Source organism: Pseudorasbora parva, chromosome 12 (assembly GCF_024679245.1).
Source record: "Pseudorasbora parva isolate DD20220531a chromosome 12, ASM2467924v1, whole genome shotgun sequence".
NCBI classification, from domain to species: Eukaryota; Metazoa; Chordata; class Actinopteri; order Cypriniformes; family Gobionidae; genus Pseudorasbora; species Pseudorasbora parva.
The window spans coordinates 29,769,534-29,785,191 of record NC_090183.1 but is presented as its reverse complement, the minus strand read 5'-3'; the positions used below and the strand labels follow the sequence as shown (position 1 = coordinate 29,785,191).

Below are 15,658 nucleotides of genomic sequence, written 5' to 3'. Positions count from 1 at the left end.
CTACGCCTGCTCTATACCGGACCATCTGGGTCCCTGGAGCCCGAACAGGGTTATCACATTACAGCTCGGTTTCCTGAGACAGGACGGTGGGGAAGGTGGTGGAGGATTTGAGGGTGGCTTGGTTCCTGCTCCCTGTAGTGCATTCAGGTGGAGTCTTGCCGATCCTTTTATTTGGATCAGGTGACACCTGAGAAGGTGAAACGACCATGTTCTTCTACCATGGATCTTCTCCATCTCTCTCTCTCTCTCTCTCTCTCTCTCTCTCTCTCTCTCTCTCTCTCTCTCTCTCTCTCTCTCTCTCTCTCTCTCTCTCAGATTTACTCCCATGTCTGAGGTGGGTGTTTGCTTCAGGGTTGTGACAGCAGAGGAAACACCTAGCCAAGACAAACGCTAGCATTTGGGCTGGGCTCGGTGCCCACCTCTAAACACAAGAGTTTATGGTCGAAATCATCAGCCCGGGCTTTCCCCACACATTCTCCCTACCATTAAAAAGCTTTATTGTCTCTGACCCAGCTAGCTTCACATTTTCCATTCACATACAAGTGCAGACATAATTATGCTAATAATTCATTAAGGTCGACAGGCAGTGTTCGAACTCAGGAAGATCAGGAAACTCTGGAACGACACAGCCAGCTGTTCATTGTATTTAATTCCTTGAAGGTGCACTTATAATTATATAATGACAGAGTAATTATGACCTCATTATTTATTGGAGTTGAAGACTTTGTACATATTTGAACTTTCTGATGTCAACAGTGCCTTTGTATCATTTGGTTTGTCTAAATATCGGTCTGTCTGTCGGTCTGTCTTACCTGTTATGCCTTAAATATCTCGATTAGCTGTTTCAGTTTGTGTTTGTTTATGGTTGTTAAGGAGTTGTATTTTATGGGATGCAGTACTTGGGATCAGCTCAGTTTATTGCATTGTTCAAAAATATGATGAGTAATTATAGTATAACATGACTTGCATAAATAAAAAAGCCATAATTTCAGGTTTGGGACACAAATCATGCAATCCTATTTTATTGCATGTCGTATTACATTTTAAATGGTTGTAGACTCAATTGTAGCCATCTTTCCCATATGCACAAACGCAGCTCATTGGCATCTGTCCGAGGTCAGGTCTCCCCTTAAATTTTGCTGAGAGATCTTGGACAGTCATATTTTTGGCTTTTATTTAATAACTATTATTTTATATTTTTACCAAATTGTAAGAATAGCCTCATCTATTGTACTGCATGTAAAATAGGGAAGAATAATGGGAATCAACATCTGTATTTATCTTTGAAATCGGGTGGAATAAGTGAAGAGAAAGAATATAAGCCAGAAACTGGACTAAAAGCTGCAACCATGTGCTTTCAGATGCATGTGTACACTGTACCAGGTTTTTTTTTTTTTTTTGTTCCTCTTTGCTTGATTTTTCAGGTGTACTGCTTTCCTTTAAGGTCATAATTAACAAATGTTCCCAATTAAAGTTTCCTTTGTTGTTTGGCAACATTAGAAAGGTAATCTCCAAATTACACTGCAATTTGCCTAATATTTCATGATTAGCTAATGATGGGTAGCTTGCAGATGTGGACTGCAGTAAAATTGCATTTCATCTGTTTTGTTATATTCAGCTGACCTGCGTCCCACCAGTTGAAATGTATTATAAATGGGGCTGTCATTTGGAGAGAAAAAAGAAGAAAGAAGAATCAGTATGGACACACTGATTAGCCACCAGATTAAAATAATTACAATACAATATTTGTGGCAGATGGTTAATAGACGTTATTGAATTTGTGGAATAGATATTACACAAAGTTTTAGGTGTGTGTGTGTGTGTGTGTGTGTGTGTGTGTGTGTGTGTGTGTGTGTGTGTGTGTGTGTGTGTGTGTGTGTGGCCTTGTTTATATTAAATTGTGTAAATTGTGGGGACCAAATGTCCCCATAAGGATAGTAAATCCTGAGATCACCTACATTGTGGGGACCAGGACCAGCGGTTCCCACTTTTCAAAAGGCTTATAAATCATACAGGATTAGTTTTTTTTTTTTTTTGAGAAAGTAAAAATGCAGAATGTTTCCTGTGATGGGGCAGGGGCAGTGTAGGGGGATAGAAAATACGGTTTGTACGGTTTAAAAACCATTACGTCTATGGAGAGTCCCCACAAAGATAGTGAACCAGGTGTGTGTGTGTGTGTGTGTGTGTGTGTGTGTGTGTGTGTGTGTGTGTGTGTGTGTGTGTGTGTGTGTGTGTGTGTGTGTGTGTGTGTGTGTGTGTGTGTGTGTGTGTGTGTGTGTGTGTGTGTGTGTGTGTGTGTGTGTGTGTGTGTGTGTGTGTGTGCGTGCGCGCGCGAGGGAGTGCATGTGTGCATCCGGTTTAGTGATATAGTGTTTGTCGTGTTAAAAGTGATGATTATACCATAAAATGCTACTGAAATATGAAACTTGTAAAATATATTTAGAGGATCCTAATTTGAGGCTACACTTGGATTACTCAGATGAAAGTGACAGGTCATGCCATAATGAGTAATGGTCAGAATGTAATGAACAGATGAAGTGACCTGTCATAGATACATCACTAATGAGTGTAATTTGCAGTTGTGGTCAATGTCATCATGGAGGGGTATTAAACCACCTGCCGCTGCAGCTGCTGGTTTCAACTCCAGCTTGTGTGTGTGTGTGTGTGTGTGTGTGTGTGTGTGTGTGTGTGTGTGTGTGTGTGTGTGTGTGTGTGTGTGTGTGTGTGTCACACAAGTCATTGGCACTAACAGGTGTGTGTGTATCAGCAGCTCATTAAAGTGGCATGTTTTCTAACACCAGGCGTATTTAACATTGAATTAACACCTAGTTAACGTAATAACACTTCTATGTTCACGCTTTGACACTTGTCTATCTATTTCTTCGACCCTTTCACTTTCTAGCTGTGAGATTTGTCTATTTATTTCACACCACCACTAGAGGTCTGGTTAAAAAAAAAACTAAGGAACTTCCTTGCTGCCTACATGTGCGCTGCCTTCTAAGACAGCATCATATCCCTCATGGAAGTGACCAATTCTGTACACTCCACACAGGCAACACATTTAGTAGACTGAGAGATTGATGTTAGCATGTTAAGATTCACATTCAAGAATCTTGAATTTTTGGCATGGTAAAAAGTTTTTACATTGCCAAAGCACTGGCAACATTAAATAACTATTAAATAATCAAAATGTGTAATGTAATTATTCTGAACATAAATATTTTTTAATCATGCTTTTTATCAATATGTTTTGGTATTACATGTTTTTTTAAATAAATTTGTATGTAATTTAATTTAATTTAATCTCATTTAAATGTTAATTATTTATTATTATTTTTCTTCACTGAGCTTGTCACTATGTATTCTGGGATTGCCTTATTTGACCAAGAACAAACACTATTTTAGGAACAGTCATTGTTGATAGACCCATGATGCCTCCCATAGGTCGTTCACTCAAAACAGCAGTATAGTATATATTTTTAACTGTGTAATACAATTAGGAATTATAATTCCTGAATAGAAGCTCACCTTTCTGTTTCTGGCTTTAATGGATGGAATGAGAAGTCCACAAAAAAAATGTAAGTGTTCAAACCCTTTAGGGTTCTTTGTAACCAGGAAAATGTTCTATGTAGAACCTTTTAGGGGTTCATTCATTATTGTCCTTTCCGGATTAAATATTTAATATTATTGACAAACATTTCACTGCATTTTTTAGTGTATTCAAATGCATTTATGAAGATATGGGGGTTAGAAAAAATGTATATATTTATCTCATGTTATGTAGTTAATCAATATTAATAAAAGAGTGCCATTTCAATTTTTCTCCTCCAAAAATCAGCATGATTAAAATGTGATATTAAGTTACTACAACAGTTTAATAAACAATAATTTAAGTACAACTACAAAATGTTGCAGAATAATGTAATATATGAATGGATAATACCCTAAATAACCTTTGTGACAAAAGGGTTCTTTCGTGTCATTATAGAACCTTTTTAGCATAAAAGGTTCTTTGGAGTTAAGTAAAGAACCCTATGGTTCTATATAGAACCCCAATTAAGCCTTTTTTCTAAGAGTGTAGTTCCAGCAGAGCTCTGAGACTGTCAGCACACTGGAGATTTATCTTCTGACGTGAGCCCAGTTAGCAGGGAGTCTGTGTGATCCGTTACCACAGCTCTACTTTACATAGGGATGCACTCATGCACAGACAGTGTGTGCATTTATTTGCTTTGGTGACCAAAGTCTTTGTCTTCAAGGTTGTGAGAGTGTATGTGCACAGTTTAAGAGTTTACTTAAGCTTATGCTGTCAGTCAGTCACACCAAACTGTTTTTTAAAGCAAGTCGGTCAGTTTACTCAGCAGCCATCTTGGAAAACGATTTTCTGGTTATGTAAGTGCAGCTTTTATCTACGTTAATAAGGAAAAACATGACTAAATCTAACTAAAAAAGTTTCCTCAATCTAGCTTTAGCTCAAATCAGAAAATGTTCAGGTCAGCCAAGCTTATTTTTAAGATTGGTCAAGCTAGCAAAGAAGCTAATAAACAAGTGCCATTTAAGTACTGTGAAGACCTAGCGATGACTTTACTGGTAAGGTATAATTGCCACTTTTCACTGAAAAGTGGGATCACATTGTTTATTAGTCGTTTCACTTGGCAGCCATATTGGTAATGTTCCAGGGCAGTTATTTTCTACCCTTGTGAAAAAGAACTGTACATAATTGTATTTAATGTGCACTTCTATTATACTGCAACTCTTATATTTATGTACGTATAATTTAAATATATATTTTAAAACTGTAATTGGAGATAATATAATATTAATGAAATAAAAGGCTACTTAACTGCACTTAAAGAGAGTACACTTTCATGACTGTTTTTAACATACTTTGGTAATACTTTATTTCAATAGTCCACTTTAGACATTCTGCTAACTATAAGTAACTTTGTAACTGCATGTCAACTACCAGTCATTGGAGCATTAGTAGACTGTCTACTTAATTTCTACTTTATTTTGATGGTCCCCTAACATAACTTTGCAAGTAAATTTCAAACTTATTTGTTTGCAATGTAAACTTATTGTACTACTAATACTCTAATGAGAGTTAGAGTTATACATATAATTGGAAAATAATAGTTAGTTAGCATGTAGTTGCAAAGTACACTTTTTTTTGTATATATTGACTAACCTACTAAATCATTGGTAAAGTACTGGATTATAATTTGAACTATTATTTGATATTACATTGAAAGTTTAAATGTACAGGGGCGGACAGGCCATCTGGAGCACCGGGAGTTTTCCCAGTGGGCCACTATACAATTTGGACTGGCCCGTTACAACAAAAAAATATACATAAAGAATGAATTATAGTAAATTAACGTAGCCTATCCTTCTGTCAGCTAGCCCAAACGAATGACCTGTACGGCCAACTTGAATCAAAAATTCCAATCTATTTAGCAGGCTTAGGCTAAAAGCACTCATCAATGCCAAAAGGTTTGAGGTAGACAATCAATTTGGTCATTTAATATTTTAAATAATTTAGTTAGTCTTGCTACGTGCTCTGTTTAAGCACACGCACAGAAAGGAGATAGATGAACTAAGGCCGTATGTTCCTGGAGCGTCTTGCACCTCTGTTCGGACTCTGTAGTGCCCCAGTCCATTGTTTATTGTGTTCTGTAGTAAAATGTCTGACTCAAAGGAGGCCATTGTAAGACGAGCATCACTAACTCTGAACCTGTCAACACTTGCCCATATTGTGCTCCTACACTATAATAAAATGTTCTTTGTACAGTAACAAGTCTGTAATCTTCCTATATTAGAGGCAGGTTTACCTGCACGCTCCTGAACACACACAGAGCGCTAATAGCAACATGACCGTCTCTTTAATTTCACATTCTTGTTGGATGTTTTATTATTGCTCTCACAAAAGTGAATCCTTAACCAGATTTATAAAAAATTGCTAGCAGTGTTTCAAATGCTTTATCAGTTAATCTAAAAACTGTACTTCATGTCTTAAAATCTAAATTAAATAAGGGATAATGTACATTTTAAACAAAATTAACCCACAAGGCAGAGAAGTCTAGACATTTACTGTCCTAAATGAGTTTATTTTTATTTTGGCTCACTTTATCCCTCTTATTAAATGGTACATATACTTAAATAAATGGACAAGAAATATTTATTTAAATATTGATTGACGGAATTAATTTTAGTAAGTGAGAAGAAAAAGAGCTGTCTGTGCGGGAAAATTAGCTTACACTCTCAGAAAAAAGGTACAGTTCCGTCACTGGGGCAGTACCCTAAGGTACAAAAGTGAAAAGGTACATATTTGTACCTTACTAACTCCTAAATGGTACATATTAATACCTTAAAAAGTACATATCAGTACTTTAAGAGTGCATATTAGTACCTTAAAGGAACATAGTAGTACCTTAAAGGTACATATTAGTACCTTTTTGGTTTTGTACCTTAGGGTACCGCCCCAGTGACAGCAATATACCTTTTTTCTGACAATGTACAGTGTCAAATATACAGTTTAACAGACTTGATACAAAAATATCTGACCACACAGTGCCTCCACTCATAGGCCATGCAAGTAAGGGATAATGTTCATGCAAATGGTTGTTAATGCAGTATAAACCTAGAAAGTGATCCGGACCAGGTCTTGCATCACTCTGAAAGGGTTTATTCTGCCTTAACAACCGGCTAGATGTTCATTATACCGTTTATTAAATGGCTACTTGCCACATAAGTAAATAATTAGACCCAAAATATTGACTTTAGTTTTTTATTAGCTCTTTAAACGCAAAGCTTTCGCAAAGAAAGTAGTTGCTAGCAAGCGGAAAGTTCAAACTAGACGGGCATTTAAAGGATGTGGTACAGTCATACCAATTATTACACTGGATTTCACCACATAAATAATTATGGGAAAAATATTGATTTGAGATGAAACTGTTTAAAATCATACCTGTTAGTTATCTTATAATCAATTATAAAAAATCCATTATTATAATCCATTGTACAACAAAAGCATTGCAAAATGGCAGCAGCTGCATTTGAATGAAACAAGAGCAAGTCTGCGATGCCCTGGATGATATAATTAAATAATCGTACACAAAATATTGATTTGAGTTTTAATATTTTATTATCTCCCCAAACTCAAAACTTCCACAAAGAAAAAACATTCCTAGCAAGCTGCAAGTGTAAAGCACAGACTTCATTGACAGTTACCCGGATGAGAGTTTTTACTGGTTGTTATCGGATGACGTGATTAACCAATCAGAATCAAGCATTCCACAGGACCATGTAATAACTGGTTATAATGCAATAACTGGTTGAACCCTGAGCCATGCAATAACTGGTTATAATCCAATCTATGTAATTTAATATGACTGAATCAGTTGTACAGGTGAAGGCTATTTATTTATTTAACCCTATTGTGTGTATATGTTTCCAGTTGTTAGTTTTATCAGTATACTGTATGTACTTTATAGTAGATGTATAATGTATGACCTATTCCATTGACCATGGTATGTTGAAGTATCAGTTTAAATTCCATGGTAAATGAATATGGTATCCTTGTATGACGTACCAAAGTGCCATGTATAAATAACCACCTTTACTGTACAATGAGACCACCACAGTTTGGAATGTCCCTCTCCTTGACTTTCTCTCCTGTCTTTGTATCTACAGGGGCAGAGATTCCTTCAGACCCAAACGTGGTGGCCACTTCCAGTTGGAACATGTCCAGCGGAGCTGAAAGAGGTGAGTTTTATCCCAGCTCTCATAGGCCACTCAGGGACACCATTAGGTCTACAGTAATGTGACAGATCGGCAGCGATTGCTGGATGTTTTGTCTGGAGATGAATGTAAGTTTTGATTGCCAAAGCAGACAGCATTACCAGCAGGAACATGTGAGCTCCAGGATGGCTGTATTTTGAGAGAAGCTTGCTATGTGTCTTAAGTCATCCTAATTCCTCAGTCTGGTACAGTGCACATTAATTTGGGGTTTTCCATGCTCATGGTAAACCTATCTGTTGTGTCTGTGCTATCGTTATAGATGCAAGTTGGAACAAAAGTCAGGAGAATTCAAGCTTATTTTCCATAACGTCACTAAATTTCAGTGCCCTTATACAACTCCATTTAATTTCTCTCCTTCTTTTTTCTCTCACTAGTAAATACAAATACCTATAAACCTAATATTAGCACTCCATTCCTTCCATTTCAAGAGCCTTTTATATCATTCCTTTATTTGCTATATGGTTGTTTTCCTGTCTTGAACCAAACTCAGAAGTAATTAAACTAATAAGAGAATTGGAGTCATTATGTCCGCTATGTGATTTCTCCAAATGGTCCAAATTGCTTTAGGATTAATATTTAAATTTCAGACGGATCCGTTGCATGGCGTTTGAATACAGCTGTCCACACAAGAACTTTCTTTTGACCAGCAGCTGAGGTCGAGGTGTTATGCTTTAGGTCAAAAAACAGAAAAGTTTTAAAAAAAGCAAAAGAAACAATTCCTGTCTTAAAGTAATTCCTCTCTGTTAGATACACGTGATGTATATTTTATGTTTATGGGTATTTCTTAAAATATAAAGAAAACTCTTTTAAAACACACCAGTGTATTTAATTTGTAAATGCATATACTGTGTGTGTGTGTGTGTGTGTGTGTGTGTGTGTGTGTGTGTGTGTGTGTGTGTGTGTGTGTGTGTGTGTGTGTGTGTGTGTGTGTGTGTGTGTGTGTGTGTGTGTGTGTGTGTGTGTGTGTGTGTGTGTGTGTATACTAAATAAGAGTTGATATATATATATGATATTGCTTACAGATTTTAAAAATAAATAAAAAGTCTCCTTTGATGCATATATATATATATATATATATATATATATATATATATATATATATATATATATATATATATATATATGCATCAAAGGAGACTTTTTATTTATTTTTGATGCATATATATATATATATATGCATCAAAGGAGACTTTTTATTTATTTTTAAAATCTGTAAGCAATATCATTTTCGCCACATTTTTTTAAAAATTTTTTATGTATTATTTAATGGAACCTGAACACACTTAGTGAAGTATTATTTTAGTATTTTGCGTCTTTATTGTATTTATTTATCTAATTATTTTACACAATTTGACAACATTACAGCTTGATTAAAAATGATGAACATTAAAATATTGGATTGGAGTTATATATACATTGATCTTTCTTCACATTAACTTCAAATATTTAAACTATTCATCTCAAACATGTTGTTCATGACTGTTGTCCTGTTGGTTGAATCCTTTATTAGATGCAATAAAAACAGTCCTTTTCACACAATTAGTATTTAAATGATTTTGGATTATTTCACTCTTATGCCCTATAAAGCCTACTACATCATATTTGATACGTGGATTTCTAAATGATAAACATGACCAAAACTGTCATACACAGTCTTCTACATGTCTTCTGCTATCTTAATGATACCTTTGAATTTTTTAGCAAGTGTTTAGCATGACTTTTTTGCTGAAATATTTAATAATTTTGTATTAAGTGAACATAAGAATAACTTTTGGTTACTCTTTTTAAATTGTATAGTGTATAATTTAATATAAATTGAAATATAAATTAAAATGTATATTATATTTGTATAATTTAATATAAATTGTTAAAGATGTACAAATTAACTATTATCTTGAGACTCAAAAATAACTTATTTATAAATTCTGGAATAAATGGATTGAGTACTGTAATGTAAGCAATCAATGTCTGTATATGTGAATTTGTCCTTGCACCAAAACAGAATGTAAACCCCGTCCTATTTTTTTGTTTTTTGCTTTTTTATTTTCCCTAACAATCCTTTTCTTGAATATTTATAAAATACAGTAAAAAAAGAAAGGAAAAAAAGTAATTTTGCACCTACATGTCAACTCTTTTTTAGTATTAGTGGAGTAATAGTAGTAAAGTTACTAAAGCAGTCTAATACTCGACTGATACTGTTGACAAGGTGCAACTTTACTGAAAGTCAACAGAATATATAACATGGACCATCATAATAAAATGTTACCCAACTTTTATATTGGTAGTAATATTCCATATATCGGACATCCATTTATCGGCACAGTAAAAAAGGATCGTACTGTCCACACACCCACGCTGCCAACAAAAGATGCCATTGTCTTGATCCCGCTAACTTTAAATAGTCAAATTACTTCTTCAAATCATTTGCTGATGCTTGATAAATAAACAACTGAATTGCATGTGCGTGTGGGTCTGTGTGCGGTTGGTTCCTTCTGGCTGAAGTTCATTACCAGTCGCCGCATGCTTACATCATTAGAAGGAAGTGGAAGTGTCCAAAAGATTAGGCTTGTCAGTCAGATGCATTATGGGTCGAAACTGATCCCCCTGTGGTTGTATTCTTCATTCAAATCCATTTTTGGAGAAGCATATTTGTATATTGTTATAAGAGAGCTGATGTTTGGATGGAGGAAATTAAGATGAAGGGATAAAGAAGAGATCCTCCATGGGACGGAAGGTAGCTTTCCCTTCAGCCACCCCCAGACCAGACATGTCTGGAACGAGAGCAAGAGGGCGGTAAAAAGAGAAGGGAGGAGGTGCGAATGGACAAGAGGAAGGATAAAAAAGAAGAGAGAAGGGAGTGGAGTAATGGTAGATGGTGTGTGTATTAGTCACTTCACTTGTCACCCAGACCTCAGGTATCTCACTGTGGTTTCATATATTAAGATTGTGTCCATAAGAAATGTTTTAGACCTTAAAAATGTGCATGATTAATATATGTTGTGGTGTGAATTTGCAGCAACTTGCCTTTGCAACATGTCTAATGTCTTTCAAGCTTTTAAACCCAAGGACCACCTTATTTGATGATGTGTCCCATTTATAATCTGTTGATTTTTTTGTAATATTATAAATATAGAATGTTGTTTGCAAAATTAACATAGTTGGCCTTTAAATTAGTAGTAGTGTAAACAATATTTAAAAATAAAATTATTAAATTAAAATATTGAATTATTATTGTATATAACTTACATTATTATTGTTAAAAAAAACCTATATATATATATATATATATATATATATATATATATATATATATATATATATATATATATATATATATATATATATATTAATATTTTTTTTACTGTAAAAAACTATTATAAAAATAACAAAATAAGTTATTAATAATAAAAATAATAATGCTCAGTAACATTTATTCTCAGGGTAATGAAAATTTTTAAAATATCAAAAGCAGTTATAAAATGCAAAATAATATATACCATTTTGCACCAGTTTTTTATCTGGATTTTCAATAAAGTACAATCTCAATACTGTATTTTAGATGGGGTCAAGTATAGTCCCTTTAATGCTTTCACGTGAAAAAATATTTATATAAAATGAAATATATATTATATTAACAAATAATATCAAGATCTCTTTCAGCCAGCTATTCCCAGGTCCATTTCTCATATTCCTGTTAATGTTGTGGTCAACAAAATCCTGCTCAAATCTGTCACCAGATTCCTGGTAACCCTAGCTGCAGCTTGCTCAACACTGCTCTCAGGTATAGTTCAAGCAGTGCTGCATGGGGTTTCTGAAAGGTGAATGGTAGTCAGTGGAATTCAACCCCCACCACAGCAGGACTAATATTGTGGATGTACCTGCACAGCTGTGGGCCCTGCGGCTGCTTACCCTGCCTGTAACCCTGGGGGGGCACACTCATGGCTCCTACTCAATATACTTTTATTAATTTTCTCGTCAAAGTCACATTCCTTTCATTGCACCATAGTCTGGTCTCCTGTGAGAAGATGCTACTGAGTTTGAAGATGGAGAAGGGGAACTTGTGTTACTAACCGCAGACTTAAAGGGATAGTTGAAAACTCTGGCATAATTTATTCAACCTCAAGTTGTCCCAATCCTTCCTGTATATATCTTTCTTCTGCTGAACACAAAGGAAGATATTTTGAAGAATGTCGGTAACCCATCAACTGTTTGGTTACTCATATTCTTCAAAATATCTTTTTTTGTGTGTTCAGCAGAGGAAACAACTTGAGGACAAGTAAATGATGGCAGAATTTTCTTCCTGTCCATTTAAGTGTATTAATGTGGCTTGACATTTCAGCCAACAGTTTGTATTTCACAGTTTGACCATTATGGTGATTTATCATATCATGCATCAAAGATTCACAGACAATTTCCACTGCTTCACAGATTTGTAGTGCATAACTGAACAACTTTTTAGATGGCCTTGGCTTTGAAAATATATTTATTTCTTCATGGGTATTGCAGAAAATTATTGAGTAGTGAGTTATATGCCTTGAACCTTAACTGCACCAAAATAAATATTAACATTACAACATTTGATTTTGAGCAACAACAAAAATTATAATAATTATTTGAAAATCTGAAATGTATGGAAGCCCATTTCCGCCACTAAATAAAAAAATAAAAACAGTAACTGCGTCTTTTTATCTCAGAATTCTGACTTTTTTTCTTATAATTGCGAGTTATAAAGTCAGAATTCTGAGATAAAAACTCACAATTGCGTGATATAAAGTCACAATTCTGAATTTTTCTCACAATTGCGACTTATAAAGTCAGATTCTGTGATATAAAGTCAGAATTATGAGATATTAAGTTGCAATTGTGTTATATAAAGTCACAATTCTGACTGAGAAATAAAGTCAAAATTCTGACTTTATATCATGCAATTGCGACTTTATATCTCAGAATTCTGACTTTATATCACAGAATCTGACTTTATAAGTCGCAATTGTGAGAAAAATTCAGAATTGTTTTCTCAGTCAGAATTGTGACTTTATATAACACAATTGCGACTTTATATCTCAGAATTCTGACTTTATAACTCACAATTGTGAGAAGTGACAATTACTCTTTTTAATTTTTTTTATTTAGGGGCGGATGGGCTTCCATATAAATGAACTACTCATCTCATGAAGTATGATGAATGGCATAAATGAATCAGAAACAACAGTACAATATGAAAACTACTGACTATGGATAATCATTGACTAAGTATAAAATGTAATATTACTTACAAAACTCCACTTTTGCACTAGTTAGTTAGTTAGTTAGCTAGCGGTAATTAGATTCACTGCACAATGCCCTAGTGTATTAGACTCTTTTAATCATGAGTAAGTATTGACAGATTGTTGGACTGTATGTACGATATGCTCACAGTAAATCCGCGCTGAGTGAGAGGAAAAGTTTACTTTCACTCTTTGCTTCTTGGCTGCACAAGTAGGGCTTGTCAGGATGCCATCAAGAGCCTGTCAGAGCTTGTCTGCCAAACCGATCATATGACTCCACAGGAAGTCCCAGGGAACTCTACAGAGGTTAAAATTATTTTCATGGAACAACTTTGACTGTCTGTTTTTCGCCAATATGATCTCATTAGTATTCATTGGCATTTATATGCCAAGTGTATACATTTTTATTTTATTTTTATGTTTCGACAGAGACTGAAATGTACAAAATCAATGTACAATGTCATCATCTAAACCATTTACTATATTATTAGTATATACAGTACAGTGCAACCTTGGCAAGTATAAAATATAAATGTAACGTTGTTGTTTTATGATGTGACATTAGTGCGTTTCATTCATTTACTGGTTTGTGCTGTCTCAATTTTTGTCAGTCCAGTCTTTAGAAATCACACAGACCCAAACGAAACATTATAATGCTAAATTAGGTATGTGAAATGTTTACGGTGTTAAATGAACGTTTGAAATCTCATATATCTTAAATACAATAAAAGCTGCTTGAAAGAGCTTTTTTACACTGCATATTTCAGCCTCTATCCAAATGTACAAAAATGGATTTGTGTTTAAACCACACGTTACTAATACTAATAAGATCAAACTGTTTTCACAAGTGCATACACATACTATTGCATATCTACTATAACCCAATTCTGGTTTTGGTCCTTTACCACAAAGTGTTTCAACATACTGTCTGTGTAAGTTTCCCATAGATTTGAAGTGTTACTACATACGTTCCCCTCTGTGGCCCTACTCAGACCAGAATGGGTCAGATCTGCTGAGCTCACTACAAGTGCTTTTATTTCCCTCCCACCACTCATGAAATATTAGGGGTTGTCATGTTTTTGCTGGCCCCTTATCAAAGTTAGCTGTAGGCCTGGCAAGACAGATTTTCTGGAGACAGAAGTTTCCAGAAGCTTCAAGAGGTTCTTCTGTCCCCTCTGGCTCTATCCACCCCAAAATGAGACAAACTAATGATTTACCACCTAGTGGCAACCGCTAAATATCATGTAAAGAATTCCTAACCGGCAACTTAGAGGTTTGTTGCGCATTGTATGTGCATATACAGTTACAAATACCCACACACACTAAGAAAACCCTCTTGGAAAAATTCTTGATTTACTACACATCAAATAATGACAGTTTAAAGGATTCGTTCTGTCATTATTACTCACCCTCATGTTGTACCAAAGCCGCATGACACTTTTTCAACGATATTCCCTTTGGGTCATTTTGATTGAGTTAGCTACATTGTACGTTTTCAATAACTTTTCTGTCTTTTCCTTTCAGATCACTTTCTAAGGCTGGATGCACCGATGAATAATATCACTACCTCCCTCGGACAGACAGCTGAGTTACATTGCCACGTTTCAGGGAATCCACCACCCACAGTCCGCTGGCTTAAAAACGATGCTCCTGTGGTCCCGGAACCGCGCCGTGTCTCTTACAGGCCCACTCCGTATGGCTCGCGCCTAAGAATCCGAAACCTGGACACCACGGACACCGGCTACTTTCAGTGTGTGGCTACCAGCACCTATGGCACAGTATCTACCACAGGAATCCTGTTTGTCAAGTTTGGTGAGTGTTTTTGTAATTTAGCGATATGGATGATTTCCTAATCGGATGACTGATGATGCAGAAAACATTTCTAAACGCATCCCATCTCAGAGGAACATCTTTAATAGCACAGGAGCTGTGTTGGGTGTAACTAGTTACTAGGTTAATTAGTTACTGTAATTTAATTACTTTTCCCTTGAAAAAGTAAAGTAAGGGATTACTCTCATTTTTTGTGTAATTTAATTATAGTTACTTCACAAGTAATTGAACTAAAGTCTGTGTAAAGACTGTAGAATGATTATCTATAATACAATAGTGGAGATGACATTAAAATTTAAAGTCTAACTTTAAATTGCATAATTTTACGTATCCTTCATTTGTAATACATTGGTCAGTTAATAAGAATAATTGATGAAGTTTTATATTACATATTTGAATGAATCAAAAGAGCCGTTTCATATCTAACCTTGAATTGCTTAAAACTCAAGGTTGATTTAGGATTTGGAAAGTAATTTGTAATAAGTAATTAAATACTTTTTGGAGAGAGTAATTTGCACAGTAATCTAATTACACTATTGAAGATGTAATTAGTAACTAGTAATTAATTACTTTTTTAGAGTAACTTACCCAACACTGCACAGGAGGTCCTTTGTTGTTGTTTTTTTAAGTATCAGTTGTTGTATCAGATGTTTCTCCTTAAACTTAAACAAATGCAGCAAACACCAAATTCTAACATTAGCTGGATTGTGTTAACCCTGTTCCTGGCATTGGATTTGCATTTTACTCACTCTCGTGTCATGTTT

General features: G+C 34.9%; 1 protein-coding gene across 1 annotated transcript in view; it reads left to right on the top strand.

The window, feature by feature from the left end:
• Nucleotides 1–15,658, top strand: part of ror1 (receptor tyrosine kinase-like orphan receptor 1) — a 148,867-nt gene that overhangs the window by 101,102 nt on the left and 32,107 nt on the right. The window contains exons 2-3 of the mRNA XM_067458419.1: nucleotides 7,690–7,761; nucleotides 14,589–14,876. Of these exons, the coding sequence (XP_067314520.1) occupies nucleotides 7,690–7,761; nucleotides 14,589–14,876 (360 nt within the window). The remainder of the gene's footprint in view (nucleotides 1–7,689; nucleotides 7,762–14,588; nucleotides 14,877–15,658) is intronic.